The sequence below is a fragment of the Zootoca vivipara genome, chromosome 4, assembly GCF_963506605.1.
Source record: "Zootoca vivipara chromosome 4, rZooViv1.1, whole genome shotgun sequence".
NCBI classification, from domain to species: Eukaryota; Metazoa; Chordata; class Lepidosauria; order Squamata; family Lacertidae; genus Zootoca; species Zootoca vivipara.
In genome coordinates this window covers 79,134,329-79,152,607 of record NC_083279.1, presented here as the reverse complement: position 1 = coordinate 79,152,607, position 18,279 = coordinate 79,134,329, and the positions used below count along the sequence as shown (strand labels likewise).

Sequence of the window (18,279 nt, the reverse complement as noted above, 5' to 3'; positions counted from 1 at the left end):
AGCGGGGAATCAGGAAGTAGAGGGCATGGCTCGGGTAGGGTATCAGAGCCATTGCTCCGCTCAGGAGAGGAAATGGGAAGCAGGGAAAGCGCGACCAGAAGACCGCTCCCGCCAACGCCGGAATTGCGCAAAAAGCGGCGGGGGCGGAGATTCAATGTTCCCAGGCTACTTTGCTGGAGGAAAATGCGGGAATCTCCACTCGGAGGTTCTGACCCAGACTGACAACATGTACATAGTACTGACTCTGCACTGTAAATAGCTTTCACTAAATAAAAGCATGAAAAGGCAACATCGTGAGGAGTCGTTACTCTAGAGTAGCCGCTACCGCGCCTGTGACAGCATCTGTTGTATTAAATAAAAGCTGCTGCTACTGCTGTTTCGAGAGTGTCATGCTAATAATAATGTACATTTCTGTTGGCAGGGATAGTAAAGCCCTGAAAGATGAAAATCTACCTCCAGTAATCTGCCAGGATGTAGAAAATCTTCAGTAAGTATTTCCTGGGTCCTTGGAATTCCAGATATCTCTTGTTACTGAAACTTACCTTAAAGATGTCTTGGACTAGTAAGAGTACTCTTTTGTTCACAGTTTCAAAATACTTGGTTTTGACAGCTGTGGGTATACTGTTCCACAGATGCTCTGAAGGTACCTCAAGTCTTGCTTACTTGAAGTCACTTCAGTAAAATGTAACTGGTGGGCTGCAGGCTGGAATCAGCCCACAAGGTCCTTCTGTTGGGCCCCTGATAACTCTGTCACAGCCCTAATCCCTGTCCACTCTACTACAGCTTTTCCTGTTGTTCGGTGATGTGAGGAGAGTTCTCTTGGGAGAGGGGAAGATGACGGAAGGGGAAGGCTTAAGCTTCTCCCCTCTTTGCGGTGCCTCTCCCCAGCACAGCTCAGATCTGAGATTGCAGTTCAGGAATGGGAAGGGTGGAACTTGCTTTTCCATGCTTTGCGTTAAGAAAAGGCACTGAATTGGCCATGGAAAAAGAGGTGTGTGTGTGAGAGAGAGACAGAAGAGGATGGGGGAGAGGGGGCTTTGTTGTGTTTGAGATGTGGAGTGTGTGTGTGCGTGTGCGTACACACACACACACACACACACACACACACACACACTTTATCCCCAAACTACCATCAGTACGCAACCCTGACTACTGTCCTCTGAGATTTCCCAGCTCTGGGGAGAGAGAGGTTCCTTAGTCCTGCAGTAGTTCTGAAGAGCCGGGGTTGGGGTCATTGCATGGATTAATTCTGTCTTCTGATTTCTCCTCTCCCAGGAAGTTTGTAAAAGAGCAGAAGCAGGTCCAGGAAGAAATTAGTCGAATGTCCTCCAAAGCAATGCTCAAAGTGCAGGAAGACATTAAAGCTTTGAAACAACTTTTATCAGTCGCTGCCAGTGGATTACAGAGAAACACTCTTAATATTGATAAGCTGAAAGTGGAAACTGCTCAGGTATAAGCAAATCTGATGGGAATCACTGCTAGCCTAAAGCGAGTAAAAATGATAATATTCCCATCCTCTTGGAAAATGCAGGTCTGCTTGCCTAACAGCTGTGCTGGGCATTCCTTGATTTGAAGCAGCTGAGAACTTTGTTTACCATACAACTGTAACAGTATAATGTTTGCTGTCCTGAAAGGTTTCCGTTTTAAAGAAAACATCACTTGGTATCTGGCATTGTATCATATCTTCCCTCTCCTGTGCTTTCCCAGTAGAGTTCAATAGGTCTAGTCTTTTCCAGCTCCCATCTATTAGGTTTTTGAAGCCTCTGGGCAAAAAATTATTGCAGTGGTCTCCAATTAACTAAGTGCTGTGTTCCCTTTGTTTTTCAAAACCTCTGGTCTAAAATTATAGTCTGATTTGTAATCACCTTCCATCCCCTCACCCCATCCCCATAGTAATGAACATGGTAAAGTTCATCCTTAAGATATTAGCTAATTAAATTATCAAGAATAAATTGTTCAGTGAAACAGGTGTGTCATTTTATTGAACTTCAAAAATTACAAGAGCCATTTTTTCCACCTCATGTTTTCGTAGGAGCTTAAAAACGCTGAAATAGCATTAAGAACACAGAAAACGCCACCTGGCCTTCAACATGAAAATTCAGCACCAGCAGAGTGAGTACAGCCTTGCATGTCTTGCCTATACTAAGTGTTTTTATATTGCATGTTGTATAGTTAGTTATATATTTTATACGGGTTCAAGCCTTATATTGGATATGGGTTTAATATAAAATACGCTTTTGTATCTGCATGGTTGGTTCACTCAGGCTGTCCTGTACCTCATGCTACAATTCTGCACAAGGAAAGTAAACTAAATCCGAATGTATTATTTTGCTTCCACAAGCAGAGTATGATCATTGCTATGAAGCCTTTGCAGAGATATGCTCGGGACTATTTCTGTTTTGTGGGACGCGGGTGGCGCTGTGGGTTAAATCACAGAGCCTAGGGCTTGCCGATCAGAAGGTTGGCGGTTTGAATCCCTGTGACGGGGTGAGCTCCCGTTGCTCGGTCCCTGCTCCTGCCAACCTAGCAGGTCGAAAGCACATCAAAGTGCAAGTAGATAAATAGGTACCGTTCCAAGCGGGAAGGTAAATGGCGTTTCCGTGCGCTGCTCTGGTTCACCAGAAGTGGCTTTGTCATGCTGGCCACATGACCTGGAAGCTGTACGCCAGCTCCCTCGGCCAATAATGCGAGATGAGCGCTGCAACCCCAGAGTCAGTCATGACTGGACCTAACGGTCAGGGGTCCCTTTACCTAATTCTCTTTTGCTTATAGTTCTAAGGGATCAGCCTTCTGAGCTTCTTTCAAATACATACCAAAGGGTGTAATAGTTTGATTCTGGCTCGACTGATTTCTCACTGTATTGGAAGGTGTTTCCTGAGAAATAACTAGTGTTTTCCCTTTTAATTAGGGACATGATTTGAATATGGCCAAAATAATTTAGCTGGGTGGAAAGACAACTTCTTTAAATTGTCTTTTAAAAGAAAAGGTTACTGTAATATGGTAGGCTTTCCTTGGCTTTGTTAACAGGGGGTGTATATAGAATCATGGAATTGTAGAGTTGGAAGGAACCATGTGCTTCATCCAGTCCAACCCCCTGCAATGCAGGAATCTTTCTCCCAATGTGGGGCTTGAACCCATGACCCTTGAATTAAGAGTCTCACGCTCTACTGATTGAGGGAACTCGACTTCTCCTCTCCCACTCGTGATTAAGAGCAGTTAGTGTGTACACAGGTTATGGGGGGGGGTTATCCTGCTTTTCAGCAGAAAAGGCTTCAAGAGCAGCTTATATAATTAAAATAAGACAGTTCCTGCCCACAAGCTGACCATCTGAAAGACTTGACAAAAAAGAAAAAGGAATTGGGCAGAAGAAAAAGAAAACAAGCAAATTCATGCACCATTTCTGAATTAAACATGAATACTTTCTGTAGAGATCTTTATTCACTCTCGTCATTTAAATGCTCTAAAATATACTTAATTTAGCTACTTCAGGATCTTGGTTGAACAGTTTGAAGTACAACTGCAGCAGTACAGACAACAAATTGAAGAACTGGAAAACCATCTTGCCACCCAGGCAAACAATTCCCATATAACCCCACAAGGTAAAAGTAGTGATTTCACCATTTCCTTAATTGCTATGTCATACCGCACTTTTCACATCTGGCAGACTCGCAGGGATTTGTTTTCAGATGTTGCCAAGACAGTAGAACTTGGAGACCCCTTAGTGTCGGTTTGATTCCAAATTTAGGGCTGAAGATACAGAAGCTAACATAATTGCTGGGATCCATAAGGTGGGTTCACACACCCAGGGGAGGGCTGGCACCAAACATTACTTTTTTTTCTTGCAAACTACCTTCACAACCCAAGCATTTTTAAAAATCTGAGTGAGATCCCCCCAGGATCCCCTTGGCCAATGTTCCGCGTGAAGAGAGGCTTAGAGGAGGTTTGAGTCTGTTTACATGTTTCACTATTATTTGAGTTCCTATATCACTACATTGAGGATTTTGTATCATATGTCTCAAGTGTGTACGTTAGTTGAAATGATGGCCTAAGACTAAACTTCTTGTTTCAGAAAGAATTAATCTTGCTGATAAAACATCAAAAGGACTGTCACCTCCGTTCTCTGTATGTTTAGAGACAGCTTTTCTTCCCCCATCATATTTTGACAAATCCCCACAGCTTCCTTAATGCGGTGGTGGGATGCTTGTGGTAGCTTTATGGCAAATTACATGGTTTCGCTGTGATTTATATTGCAATGTGACTTGATTTTCAAATTTTCCTGTCTTACAGATTTATCCATGGCTATGCAGAAAATCTATCAGACATTTGTAGCTTTAGCTGCACAACTTCAATCAGTACATGAAAATGTGAAGGTAAAGATTGCTTTATACAGTAATGTAAAATTGTGACATGAGTATCTGTATGTTGATGAATTGTTCTGGCTCCTAGTTCAGACTGCAGTGCCTTTTTACTTCCTGCATTGTTGTATCTTTTAAATTACTTTCTTCTTTTTGTTTTGAAATGGAACATGTTGCTGAAATGTTCCTTTAGGGACTTTAAAGCTAGGAGTTTTGAAAATTTTCCCCAAAGGTCAGACAGTTAGTCTAGTAGCTGTTTCCTGATGGCTTGCTAAATTCATAACGCGAAGTTTTTAAATTCTGAGAATCATGGCCTTCAGAGGCACTGTTTCTTTTCATGGTGCTCCAGTTACCAGGTATCATTCAAAATAGTACTTGATAATCTTGAATAGTCTTACCGTATTTTTCGCTCCATAGAACGCACTTTTTCCCTCCCAAAAAAGAATGGGGAAAGTCCGTGCGTCCTATGGAGCAAAGGCTCTCCTCCCCCCCCCCCCCCCCCCACGCATGTGCGCTCTGCGATCCCTGCAGAGGCTTAGGATGGAAGTGTGCAGCTTCCTTCCCAAGCCCCCCTCCCTCCCTGAACCCACGCCCCCAGGCTCCCCTGAGGGAAGGCAGCATCTCTCTCCCTGACCCCACACCCCCAGTCTTCCCTCCATGAAAGTAGCATTTACGGTATTACTACTTGGGAGGAGGAGGCAGCAGCAGCAAGATTAACATTTGGGGGCGCCCCACAGGCAACACCCTCCCTCCGCCACTGGTCTTGTGGGGACAGTAGTGCCTTCCTTTGCAGAAGTGTGAAATTTGAAGAGCGGCTGTGGTTTCGTCCTTGTGTTGTGTACAAAGGTGTGAAGTAGGTATGTTTGACTTTAAATGAGAATTGAATCAGTTTTCTCCCTCATTCCTCCCTCATATGAAAGCCCCCAGAGCTCTCTGCAATGAACAAAAAGGAAGAAAGTCCCACTTCTTTTGGCTTTATTAAAATAATTGTGTAGGTCCAAACCATACAGTCCTTTGATCTAATGGACTCAATGTGAGAAGCTCATATATTTCCATTGCCTGCCCTCCTTACTAGGGGATAAAGTCTCTCTTCATTTGTTAATGACAGTGATGGTGGTTCTTAATGTCAACATTGACTGCTGTTCACTTTCCATGGTTGAAATATTATTCTGATATACTGGTACAGTGGTGCCTCGGTAGATGAAATTAATTCGTTCCAGGACTAAATTCGTCCTACGAAAATTTCGTCTAGCGAGGCACTGTTTCCCATAGGAATGCATTAAAAGTCAATTAATGCGCTCCTATGGGCTCCGGGGGGAACTGGTGGCGGCGGCGGCGCTTGTTCTCTTGGCTCGGGGAAGGCAAGCAGGCGCTTCCCCGAGCCAAGAGAGCAAGCGCCGCTGCTGCCAACGACAGAGCCGGATCGGACGAAGCTTCAGAAGCTGGATCCGGCTCTGTTGGGTGGGGTGGGGGAAAGGCGAAGGAACGATCCTGCGCCTTTCCCCCACCTCTGCCAAGCCCCATGCCGGCGAGAAGCGTCGAGAACGTCTTCCCCTGCCGCCGCGTCTTGCCTGCCTCCCCCGAAATGGAGCGCGGCCTCGGAGACCTCCGAAACCGCGCTCCATGCCGGCAAGCGGGGGACACCTACCTAGCCCGCCCCCTTGCCTTCGCCAAGAAAGCGCCGCCTCGGCGAAGGCAAGCGGGCGGACACCTAGTTCCTCCCCCGCTAGACCAGCGAAACACAAAGAGGAACCAGCTGCAGCAGGGAAAGAAGGCAAAGGGAGATCAGCTGAGAGGCGGTGACAGCTGTCAGCACCTCTCAGCTGAGCTTCCTTTGCCTTCTTCCCTTGCTACAGCTGGTTCCCCTTTCGCTAGATGAATGCCCTGATTTTCTGATCGGAGGTTTTTATGGCCACGCTTCGCAAGACGAAGCGGTGGCCATAGAAAATCTCGTATAGCGAGACAACCTCCGATCAGAAAATCCTTTCGTTAAGCGGAATTTTCGTCTAGCAGGGCATTCGTCTAGCGAGGCACCACTGTAGTTTATTACCGGTTAAATAGTTAGTACATTTGATTCAGAATATTTTTTTCCCCTTGTTTTCCTCCTCTAAAAACTAAGCGCGTCCTATGGAGTGAAAAATAAGGTATTTTTGGAGTGGAGCTGATGCCTGTCTTCATTTATTGTGAGGTAGCCAGATATTTACAGTAGGTGTCGCTATACACCTACTCGACATGTAAACTAGGGAAACCAAGGATTATTTCTTTTGCTGGTAACGTACTCTATTCTGTCGCCTGCTGTGTTGATATCTACTGTGAGTTCAGCAAGGGAAGTCCTAGCTAGTTTTGTTGTAGAAACATATTTATAAAAATTCTCTCTTGGCTTTTACAATAAACCAATTCAAGGTGACTTGCAGTAGTAAAACAAAATATAACTAATGCAATTAAACAAAAAAGATAAAACAGCAGTCCAGGAGATGAAAGGCCATTAAAACATCTTGCATACAGTGGTACCTCGACTTACGAACGACTCGACAACCGAATTTTTTGACTTACGAATGGGGCATAAAAAATGAAACCGCAAATTTTTAGATAGTGTTGCTTCGACGTACGAATTTTTCCAACTCTACAAGTCTTATGATTCTATGGCAAACCTTTGAAAATCATACGATCAACTAAGATAGCCTTTGCTGTCTTTTTCAGATGCTCAAAGACCAGTATCTTGGTTACAGAAAAACCTTTTTGGGGGATGCTGTGGATGTGTTTGAGGCAAGGCGAGCGGAAGCAAAGAAGTGGCAGACGGCCCCACGTGTTACTACTGGACCGACCCCTTTCAGCAGCATACCAAATGCCGCAGCCGTTGCCATGGCTGCAACACTTACCCAGCAGCAACAGCCTGCTACAGGTCTGAGTGCATTCAAGTTATAGCTTTTAGTGTTAACACAAATGGTAAACTTGTATGATGTTTTATATAAGGTCTTCCTTTGTGTTGGAATTTTTTTAAAAAATTGTGAGTAACAGTTCATCAAAACGTAGGTAATAGAAAATGCAGGATAGACTTAGCAATAATTATATACCCAGTATTTAATCTTGTGGTTTTTTATTTGTAGTAGCTTGTTTACTGTATTACTCAACCCTTTCGAATGTGAGTCTTTGTCATCTCTGAATACACGTAGGAGAGCTTATCTCTAAAATTATGACACTATTGTATAAACTTTCAAATTTGTTGGGAAATCCTAATTCAAATTAGTTTTCCATTATAGCACTTTGTAATTTGAAATATGCCTCAAAAGGTAGACGAATGTAAGGACCATTTAAAATATTAAGAGAGTTGCTTAAAGTAGTTCAGAACTGTGTATAGAAATATGGGTGGGGGTAATTGAGGTGTTGATCAAGGGGGAGCAAAACATGGGTAGAAATTAAAAAACTTGGGGATGGAGATGTTGATTCCACTTCATAAAATACTCCAATAAGATATCTTATTGACTGACATATGGCAGTCTAGGTGCTTGAAGTGAGAAGCTAGGTGGCTGCTTCTTTTAAAGTGCCTACCTTCCAAGGAGTTCTGCAGATCTCAGAAACTCTGAAACTAGATGACTTTGCCTAAACATGGGTCTGAGCCCATGTAGCCGTCTCCCTTCTGGACATATCAGAGAGTTTCCTTGGCTCTTGGTGTCCTGTCTCCATCAACCACACCTTTGCGTTTCTGGTGCTGGGTAAAAAGCAGCGCAGAGCATTTCTAACCTAGAGAGGTATTAAATGAGGTGCTGCTGTTGTAAGTATTGGGGTCTACAGGGTATTTCCAGCTTTAACACACAGTTAACTGTTGACAGCCGGATACTATAATAAGTGAATCCAAATAGAACATGAGATCGAAAGGACTGCTACATCCTACTAGCTTACTGTAGCAATGTAATTTAATCTTTTCCTAGAAGGTTGCCGAAGTATGACAACTTTTGAATGCTTTCCCCAGTTGTTGTTGTTGTTGTTTATGGAGGGAGGTTTGAATCTGATCTTTAACTACCATAGTCCTCTAAAACCTTTAAAATCTTTTCCCAAAGCTGTTGAAGCAATGCTGCTTGTAAAATAAGGGGAAAGCACCTTACCTGAAGCCTGGTAGGAAACTTCTCTCGGAATCCAAAATATCCTTCCTTGAAAGCGAAATCCATTGCTTCAGTGGAGCCTGCTTCCGTGGAAGTGTGTGATGGATTGCTGCAAGTGGGGTGGATCTGAAGGACTGTTTAGTTTCGATTTTCTTTTGCACTTCGGTAGAGTAAAGCATAGAACAGAGCTTCTGTGAGTGGGAGGCAGCTGCCCCCTTACAGAACAGAAAAGGCACCTTTTGTACCCAACCTTTTGTCTTTCTTCTAGTACAAAGGCAGCAAGGTAGGGAAGCGAGTATTTGAATTTGTGCCATCGCTGTAAATTGTATTAGGCCTTGAAAACAGAAAATTGCAAAAAAGAAAAGAAAAAAGGAGGCCATTAATTTGGAGGTGCAGCTGATAATGTTATAGCAGTGTATCCTAAATGGCATAGCTGTAGATAACTGTGAATATTGAAAGTGTCGACAGAATTTGGAAGAGCTGTAGCTCAGTGGGCAGAGCATACGCTTGGCATGCAGAGGTTCTAAGTTCAATAAAGGTTGAGGTTTTTGGGCAGCAGGGTTAGTAAAGGCCTGAGACACTGGAGACTCGCTGCTAGCCAGACCCATTTGGAGCATTGGTTCAGAAGCCGCGGCTGTGTGGTTTCCCATCGAAAGTAGCCAAGAGGTCGCAAAAGGTATTGCTCATTCTGTGAACAAACTGGCTGTCTTCTTCGATTTGTGTTAAAGAATTTTCTGCAACTTAAATGTTAGTGAGGTCTGGTATTTGTGAAGATTCTTGTATTTATGACATAGGGGAGTTTCCCTGGAATAGAAAAATAAACTCCCCTGAAGAATGGCAGCAGAGGCCGTAGGGTTGGGTTTTTTTGGGGGGGGGGTTGTGTTGGGTTTTTTTTACAATCACGCTCCTTTCAGAAGTCAAACATTCAGTGTTAATGAGTTTTGCCAGCTCTAGGATATTTTCTTAACTGGAAACAAATGCCAGTGAAATGGTTCAATAGCTGGGAATAATGGTGACTGCTCCACTGTAGCAGAGCACCTCACATTGTATTAAAGCTGTTTAGCCCTAGGTAAAGTAGGAATTAAAATAATTTATTGTCTCCTTTGATAGCTGTGTCATCAAGACGTTTTCAGGTAAAAATAGTTTAGTGTAGTTACTGCCTTAAGTGTGTGTTGCTACTAAGCAATCAAGATTTTGATTGGCTTACCTAAAAAGCACTTTGCCTTGCTGTGTTCCAACACCTTCTAGCACCGATTACCCTAACATGTTACCCTCCAGATGCTGTTGGACTCATCTATCTCCCATCAGTCCCGACAGGCCTGGTCAATGATGACGGGACTTGTAGTCCAGCAACATTGGGAGAGCACAGCATTGGCTACCCTGGTTTGTTGTGTCATTTGACTCTGCAAAGGGTGCAATCGCTGGAATGAATGCCTGTCCAAATCATAACACTTCATAGGACCCTGTGCTTGAGCTAGTTGTGTAGTTAAATTCCACTGCCTTGCCACAAATTGAAGCTAAGCTAGGGTTAATTCGCTCCTATTTTGAAATAGGCTTAGGCAATTTTGGTTGCACCTTTATTGTCTGTACGAAGAGACTTGAGCAATGATATCTTATGAGCCTGGTAGGGAGCGTTGCTGATGTTTACCGTAAACGGGCTCTTAGTAGTGAGCTCTATTTATTTAAACTAAAATTGCTCCTTAGGAGAAATATATATAATTTTTAAAAAATATAATGCAGGTAATTATAGTTTAAAATATTTCATAACATGTGATCCAAAGGTGACAATGTTTACTTACGTGTTTTGGCATGGACTATCTCTAGTGTTACCTAAGTTATGTACACCTAACTTTTAAATGAGAAGTTATTTGGTTTTCTGGCAGGGTCGCATTGATTCGAGATTGCCGTTAAGTTGAAAGTTTGTCAGCTTTAACTATGAAATCCTGGTTTTTCCCTGTAACTTGAATATAGGTCTGTTTTAAAAATCTAGAGCATGCTTTTTATGCAAGCTTGGCTTGGGGGACTTTGGTGTCATCAAACTGGTTAAAGGTCTTCCACCAATGGTGCCTCCTCGGATGGAAAACTGAGACACTTCCTTTAAAAGAGAACACTGGACACTTTTTTTGTTAGAAGCCTAACTTACTTTGGATTGGAATTTTTTAAAGGAGTTGCTAGGTAGAGAGTATATCAATTTGTTTACATCTAGTTTTTATCTGTCAATGCAATGCTTGTTCTATGAAAAGAATAAAAGGTTAGATCCTGGTTAAATTAGTTGAACTTGGTTCCCACTGAAATTGGTGGGATAAATTAGTCAAGACTTCCCTTACTTCCTACTTCTTTCAGTAGAAATTATGTTCAACTGCCTTGGTCTGGATCTGACCCAAAATCTTTAGTTAGTGTATAGTGCATACTTGGAATACAGAAAGAACCTCAACTTGCCAAATAAGTGCTAAGTACTAATTGCAAGTTCACAACTCTAGTTGCCCTTTACAGCATAATTCTACCTTGAATATAACAACCTCATTTTTGCATTGGATCACCTAAGGTCTGGAGATGTTCCTTTCAAGAGATGCAATGCAAAACAGTGCCTTTTGCTTCATATTTGGCTATCTGTTTAATTAGCAGTTGTGAGAACTTGAATCTCAAGTGTTTGTATATTTACAAGGACAGAAGGGGACCATGAACACTGTCTGATTTGTACAATACAGTCTAAAAATTGTCACCAACTATTTTCTTTTCTTTTCAAATGGCAGTCATGGTAGACGAATGTACTGTAATGCAATAACGAGGCAGAAGAACTTGATAAATTTTAATTGGGAAGATAAATATCCAAAAAGGAAAATTGAACCCCTAGAATCCTGAGTATCTTTTCATAAATAAATAAAAAATTTCTGGTAATCATATTGCCAGTTGTCCTTTACTAGCATGCATTAGATTCATTGCAGGAATACACAAATATGAAGATGCAGGCACAGTATTTGAACTTGACAAATCATTCAAGTTTAACTAATGCACTGTTTGCTGTGCTTAAGGGTAGGAATGCTGACTGTACTGTGAAAACTGTTAAGTAGCTTTTTATAAGTTACTAAATTAACCTCCAGATATTTTGTTATAACTTATTTATAATGAGGGGCTGGTACACAGTTCCCTCCCCCTACCCACCCACCCCACACAGGACCATGGGTTTAAAATATCCATTTAATCTCAGCATATAAACATGGATTTTGGCAGTGTGCATATGTAGGGAAACCACTGTCTCTAATCTTCTAAATGATGTTAGAAATTTCTGAATCTGAAATCTTGAATGTATTGGTTAAGGTACACATCTGTGCCTTTTCTGTAAATGTTTATTTAAGCAGGCAAAATGGTTGTAAATGTAGCAAAGTTCTAACAACTCAGTAACTATCATTTTTTGTGTGAACCAGTTTTAATTGTCATGTTTTGACTTGCTCTAAAATGATCAATAAATTTAATAAAACAAAGTCATTGTCTTGTGTTTTATCAACTTCTTTCACTTTGTTTTTGGTGGCGTTTTTTTTTAAAGAGCTTGGATAAAATACTCAAATGAGTATTTAATAACATTTGTAACGTGGTTATTTTAGTCATGTTCTATAAAGCTTGATTTTTAAAGAATCACTTCTAGCTGCTTGTAGGATATTCAGATATAATTCCAGCAAGGAGCAGAAATTCTAACTTACATGCTGAGTTGTCATAATATCATGGTTTCATGCTGTGGCATAATATACTAGGCTTACCAGTAGTTTCATCTTTTATTGCATTTCGTATCTTAAGAAATTACTGATTCAGATGCTAAGATAGTTTGGGGAGGAATTATAATGAAAGTCTGGGTGCTTCAGAAAGCATTTGTTAAGCTGTGATTATTTACTCTCTTTAATGGAAGGGTTTACGTCATGGATCTCTGTTGCGAAAGAGTAAGGCAAGTTTTGTTTTCATTTTTTTTTTTACACCAGGGCCACAGCCGTCTCTGGGAGTTAGTTTTGGAACGCCATTCGGTTCAGGTATTGGCACTGGCTTGCAATCAAGTGGCTTAGGGTCTTCAAGCCTTGGAGGTACACTTTAACTTTTTCTAATGTTTCACTGAATTACTACTATACAGCACTTCCTGAATTGGACTAGGCAGCACACGTCACCCGTAGAACTAAATTCTTATATGTTTTATGCTAAACAAGCAAGATCACACCCCGTAATCCACATGAATTGATACAAAAGCACCACCACCCTCTGGTTCTGTACTCTCAACTTACCATTTTGGGTTAGAAAGCCTATTGCAATTGCAAGCACCCATTGAGAGAGTGGGACAAATCTACCTTTCTAGTCCTTATTTCCCTATTCTTAGCCAAGATTATTCATTTGCGTTGCCATCTCCATCATGCACCCTTCCACTTAATCTGCCCTGATCTCTATGCTCATTTAGGCACCTGTTTGATAGTGTGAGATCACCAAGACTTTATCCTTAGAATACATCAAGGCATCTCATCTAAACCACTTCTATTTAAACAGACATTTTGTGGGATAGAGATGACTGGTTGCCTAAATGTATATTTAGTCTTCTGTTCTTTTGTGTTTGCACATAGATATGCTTCTATTATTCGACATGTGCCTTGATCGTAGGGGATAGGATGCATTTGGAACCTAAATTAGTGCACGGTTCACAAAAATATAATTTCACTGTTGTCGGTACCAGCTTTTTGGCCTATGCTGTTAATAGGATCTATTCTGGGAATTGGCTGGTTCAACACTTCATCCCCTGTTGCTGATACGCACAGAGAGGTATTACGTTTTTCCATTGTGCCTGAGCAACCATGAGGTTGATAGATCTCTGTGGATACTTTAGAATAGCCACAGCAAAACTCCATGTCAAGCATATGTTGCTGAACTGGTGCACTGGCAAATTTCCCTTGAAAAAATTACCCCTTTGCCATCTCCTGGTCTTTAAAGTCTGCACATATTCCGTGTGTGTGTAAATACTAGTTATTGTGTGAGTATGTACAGGAAATCCATGGAGAAAAGGAGAATAAACCTAACGCTGTTAGAAATGTAACAAGAAGCGCTGGTGAAGATACCCCACCATATAAAGTAGCTGAGATTAGCTGCAAGAATAGAATAGCAAACTGAGAGGTGCAAAAAGCAGTGAAAGGATATCAAATCTTTTAAAATTTGCATGACATGCAGTGTACTACTTTGCCATTTGTGTTAGGTTTCGGTCATGATTCTCCCTTCACCTCCCGTTTCCAGAAATGGAGGCATAAGCGCAGCTCTCTGTAGTTTCTGAGTATACGTATTCCTGTTGCTCAGTAAACTACCAGCCCTATGTGGTGGGAGCAGGTGGAGTGTGAAACCGGCCTTCCTGAAGATTCTTGCCAGGTTATTGCTATTTCCAGCAATGGGAGATGCTCCACCCATTTATTGCCCTAAGTGGAAGTGTGGGAGTTGAGATGCAAGACTTCCTTTCCAGCCATGTTTGGGGAAGAAGGTGGGTGTTTTATTGCCTCCTTAGTAGGAAGGCTGATGTAATCTTATGCATGCTTGCTTGAAAGCAAGTCTGCTGAAATCATAGCAGTATTCTATTTTCTTACAAGTAAATTCTATAAGTGGAGGTAGAACCCTTGTCTCCCAAAGCAGAACGTTGCCTCTCTACCACAATTGGAGGGAATCTTACTTATTATTTACTCAACCTTGGGTTTGACAAGAATGCCAAACTACCTTCTATGTCTGCCACCAAATGTCTAGTCCAACCCACTGCCTTCTGCAAACGCATCCAGGTTTGACAAGGTTAGTCCTTTAACTTAATCAGTTGAACCTACTATGCATCACGTTTCCCTAACTTCCCTAATCTATTAAGAGCAATTGAAGAATGTGTGTCTGCCTGCAGACTTTTCTATTTAAGCAGACTTAATAACGAAGTCTCATGCAGATAAACCCCCTTTTTAACCTGCCCGTGGCAGTTCAATAACAATAGCTCCAATGCTGCAGAGGATATGTTGAAAAGACATTGTGGAAGGTCAATTCTTGAAAGCAATCTAGCCCTCTGTGTATCTTAACGTGTGTTCCCTGTCTTCACTATTGTTCCACTAGGGTTTGGAAGTAGCTCTGCTTTTGGAAGCAGTGGCACGGGTGCACCATCTTTTGGATTTGGAGCTGCAAATAAGCCTTCAGGAAGCCTTAGTGCAGGTTTGTTCTGTTCTGAGTGTTCAGGTATTATAAGTTATGAATACCTAACGCATGGCATCCACCTTAGTCATTGCATTAAAATCTTCTGTTGGTGGAAATTATAGTTTTCAGAATGGTATTGGAAGCTCCCACCTGTGGAAGGATAATTTAGTAGATTTAAAAAGTGTTTTTCATTTCCTTCTCGCAAGCTCAGTAGTGCAAACCCATAGGCCCTTCCAAGGGAACTTTGGGCTTGCTTTTCTCAAACACTGTCTACCTCAATGCTGCATAGTAAATCTTTCGAAAACGAGGAAAATTTGAATGGCATTGTAGGGTATGATACGATAGATTTGCTACTTAAAAGGAAAAAGTTAGCTCAGCAGCTTTATAGAGACAGGTGATGAGCTAGCTCAGGCATCCCCAAGCTTCAGCCCTCCAGATGTTTAGGACTACAATTCCCATCATCCCTGACCACTCGTCCTGTTAGCTAGGGATCATGGGAGTTGTAGGCCAAAACATCTGGAGGGCCGCAGTTTGGGGATGCCTGAGCTAGCTGTATGAATGCAGCCTTACCTTTGGTTGGAATGCAATTTTGCATACTAGCTTGTTTCATAAGCACCAATTGCTGCCAGCTCATATAATGCTAACTAATCTAAACCAGTTATTTTTCCAAACCACTTGCACACCTCTCAGTGAAGCATTGGCTTATGACAATTGTTTTATACCTCTTAATTGTAGTCAGGCAGTTACTTTAAAAGGACTTGAAGTATCTGCTGCACTTTTGGGGTTAAGAGTTGTACCTAATACGTTTCCCAAACTGGGTACCCCTTAGGGTGGGTAAGGTCAGGTTTTGGGATTATGTAGTCTTTACATACAAACCACTTAAATACAAAAGTAGCCCTATTGGAATAAGCTTAAGAATTTAACTGCACCTGCAGAATCAACTACCCTCACTATAGACTCTTCCTCCCCGCCCCACTGAATGTAAATATGATGTTTAATCAAAACACCTTTCCTTGAAGGTATTGTAAGCTAATTGGCTATCACCATCAACTCATGGTTGCTATGTTAATTCGATTTCCAGCATAATTATTAGCTTCCTTGGATTGAATAGAAAATGCTTAACAACTATTTACAACATGTGCAAAGAACTTTTTCTCATCAGGTAGCTTCATAGACTTGCTCCTCACTTCATGTTATTGATTTATTTACAGTTAGAATATTTCTAATCCGTCCTTCATTAAAAGGTTTCCAGGGTGGTGTGCAGAAGGGTGAATAAAATTAATTTTCACAACATACAAATAGAATTTCAAGCCAACCAATAAATGTAACAAAGTAAAACAAAGCTAAAAACAGAATACCACACAATTCCAAAAATCATTTAAAATGCCCTAGGCAAATGGGAAAGGCTTAACTGAAAACCAAGTAATATCAGTGCCAAATGTTCCAGACTGGCACTCTGACAACCTCCTTTGTGAAAGCATAACATACCTCTGCTAAAGGCAGTACTATCCAGATTTAGTTTTTCTCTTTAAATATCTTAGTTTTTCAGGACATGCCAGGTCCTGTTTTCTGGACTCATCAGAAAGGAAGAGGGCTTCTCTTCATGGTAGAAGGGTTCTAATGTGCTGCTTCGTTTAACACCTGGTTCTCTCTAGTAACAGCACATAAGGCCTAAGGTTTCTTAGTCCCAGTTACTGGGATAAGAAAGGCTTCTGTTTTTGTTTTTCTAAATTGAGCTGTTGCCATTCCTTTTCTGTTGTCTGGCCAGATATACTTGTATATGCAGGTGATCCCAGTGTCTGGCTCAGGGGCACAATATGTAATTGGCTTTGCCCCCTGAGATGCCAGTTTCCATTTAGCATGACCACCCCACCACTAACTTTGCACCTAGCTCCAGCTGGTGTACCTGTCGGTTCTACTAAAGAAAAGAAAAAAGTAGATCCCATAAGCCCTGATGTCTGTCCATGCCTGGTTTAAAGAACCAGAACTTGCTTATGACCTGCCTGAAATTTATTCCACAGCTTCAGTACAGTAGATTGTCCCTAGCTGCCTTAGCTAGGAGACTGATGTGACCACAGCATCTCTCACGTGCAAATATTTTCCCCTCCTCTACAAGGCTTTGGCAGTTCGAGCACATCTGGGTTTAACTTCAGCAATCCTGGCATCACGGCATCTGCTGGCCTGACTTTTGGGGTGTCCAACCCAGCCTCTGCAAGTTTTGGCACAGGAGGACAACTTCTCCAGCTGAAGAAACCCCCAGCTGGGAACAAGAGGGGGAAAAGATAAATGTGAAGGCGGGGGGGCGGGGCGGGCTAGGGTCAGAGAAAAGGGACATTGGCATAAGTCATCCGGAGGGGAAATCTATTTTTTTAAGCTGATATATAGTAGGTGCTCTGTGTCCTTGGAGATTTATAACATTTTGCTACTTCTTCCCATTCTGGATTATAAAACGTAATTGTAACAAACAGCTATTTTTTTGGTGACTCAGAACTCGCGTAAGAATCCTTTTTTGTGGGGGGGGGGATCATAGTTTTTAGATATGCACTTCATTATTAAGAAACTGTGTAAAACCATCTATTTAACCTAAGATTAGTAACAGGATATTTTTGTTAATATGCTTTAAACCATATAGAGAGATGCATATTTAGTTTCCTTGTACAGGTAAAGTATATTCTAGTACAAATGCTTGAGTCCATGTCTTCTGTTTCTTGATATGGCCTTTTTAAAAAAACATCAGGGTGGTTTTGTGAATATGTGTGTAAATATATACAGTATAAACGCACACTCGGATATGTATATGGCTACATACCATGCATTTCAGACCTTGTCTTGTAAGACAGAACGTTTTCAAGTTTGTGTTTTGGGTTCTGTCTCCCCTCCCATGTTGTGGCAGCATATTGGAAAACCAGCTGTAACATTTACTAATGCATGTGAGACATTTTGGGCTGTTTTGTCTGTTTTCCATTTCTGTTTTGTTTTCCATTCAGTGCTTTAAATGAACTGGATGTTCAATGTTAACGTTCTCAGACCGGTTTGGTTCTCAGCTGTGGCGGTGTGTCTTTGCTGTACAGTTGCTCAACATGTGAACTACATGGCTTCAGGTAGATTTTTGGAGCGCTGATGACTGATTAGTTCATTCTGAAACGGCCTTAGTTTTCACAAACAGCTCACACAAGCGGTGTGGTCTCGTGAGAAGAATACATGGGAGTGATATCCTAGAGCAGACAGACTATGCTTCTCTCGTCATTCTGCATGAATTGATGCTTACAGATAGCAAGCATGTTAAGAGGCTATGAAGGGTGGATCACAGCAAGACACTTGAGAGTAAACTACAATATTTCACACAATTACAATAGTACTAGCCTTGCATTAGTTGAGCTGCATCTCCAGCTCAGCGAATGTTTTAAAACAGAAACAACAGGAATATTTATTGCCTTAAATGAGGGACTACAGTTGTAGTCCTTGATCTGTGTTGCCAGCAGAGACCCCATTCACTTGACTGGGGCTTGTGCTAGGCCATCTCTTTTGAGGGCCGGGCTGTAAAATAGCCCATCAGATCATTGCTGTGTGTGTGTGTGTTTGTGTACAGAATTTTTGTGAGGTCTAGCCTTTTTACACAAAGAATATTTTGTATATAACTCCAAGCAGAT

The 18,279-nt window shown here is 41.7% G+C and overlaps 1 protein-coding gene across 2 annotated transcripts in view; it reads left to right on the top strand.

The window, feature by feature from the left end:
• The window catches only part of NUP58 (nucleoporin 58), a 30,258-nt gene extending 13,334 nt beyond the window's left edge, over window positions 1-16,924 (top strand). Inside the window, exons 8-16 of one of the 2 annotated variants that reach the window (XM_035114800.2) lie at window positions 422-487; window positions 1,276-1,450; window positions 2,033-2,112; window positions 3,481-3,599; window positions 4,288-4,370; window positions 7,056-7,257; window positions 12,427-12,525; window positions 14,552-14,647; window positions 16,746-16,924. In XM_035114800.2, coding sequence (XP_034970691.2) covers window positions 422-487; window positions 1,276-1,450; window positions 2,033-2,112; window positions 3,481-3,599; window positions 4,288-4,370; window positions 7,056-7,257; window positions 12,427-12,525; window positions 14,552-14,647; window positions 16,746-16,915 — 1,090 coding nt within the window. In that variant the 3' untranslated portion in view covers window positions 16,916-16,924. The remainder of the gene's footprint in view (window positions 1-421; window positions 488-1,275; window positions 1,451-2,032; window positions 2,113-3,480; window positions 3,600-4,287; window positions 4,371-7,055; window positions 7,258-12,426; window positions 12,526-14,551; window positions 14,648-16,745) is intronic. The other variant, XM_035114801.2, reaches the window with a different exon arrangement.
• Window positions 16,925-18,279: the final 1,355 nt, after the last annotated feature.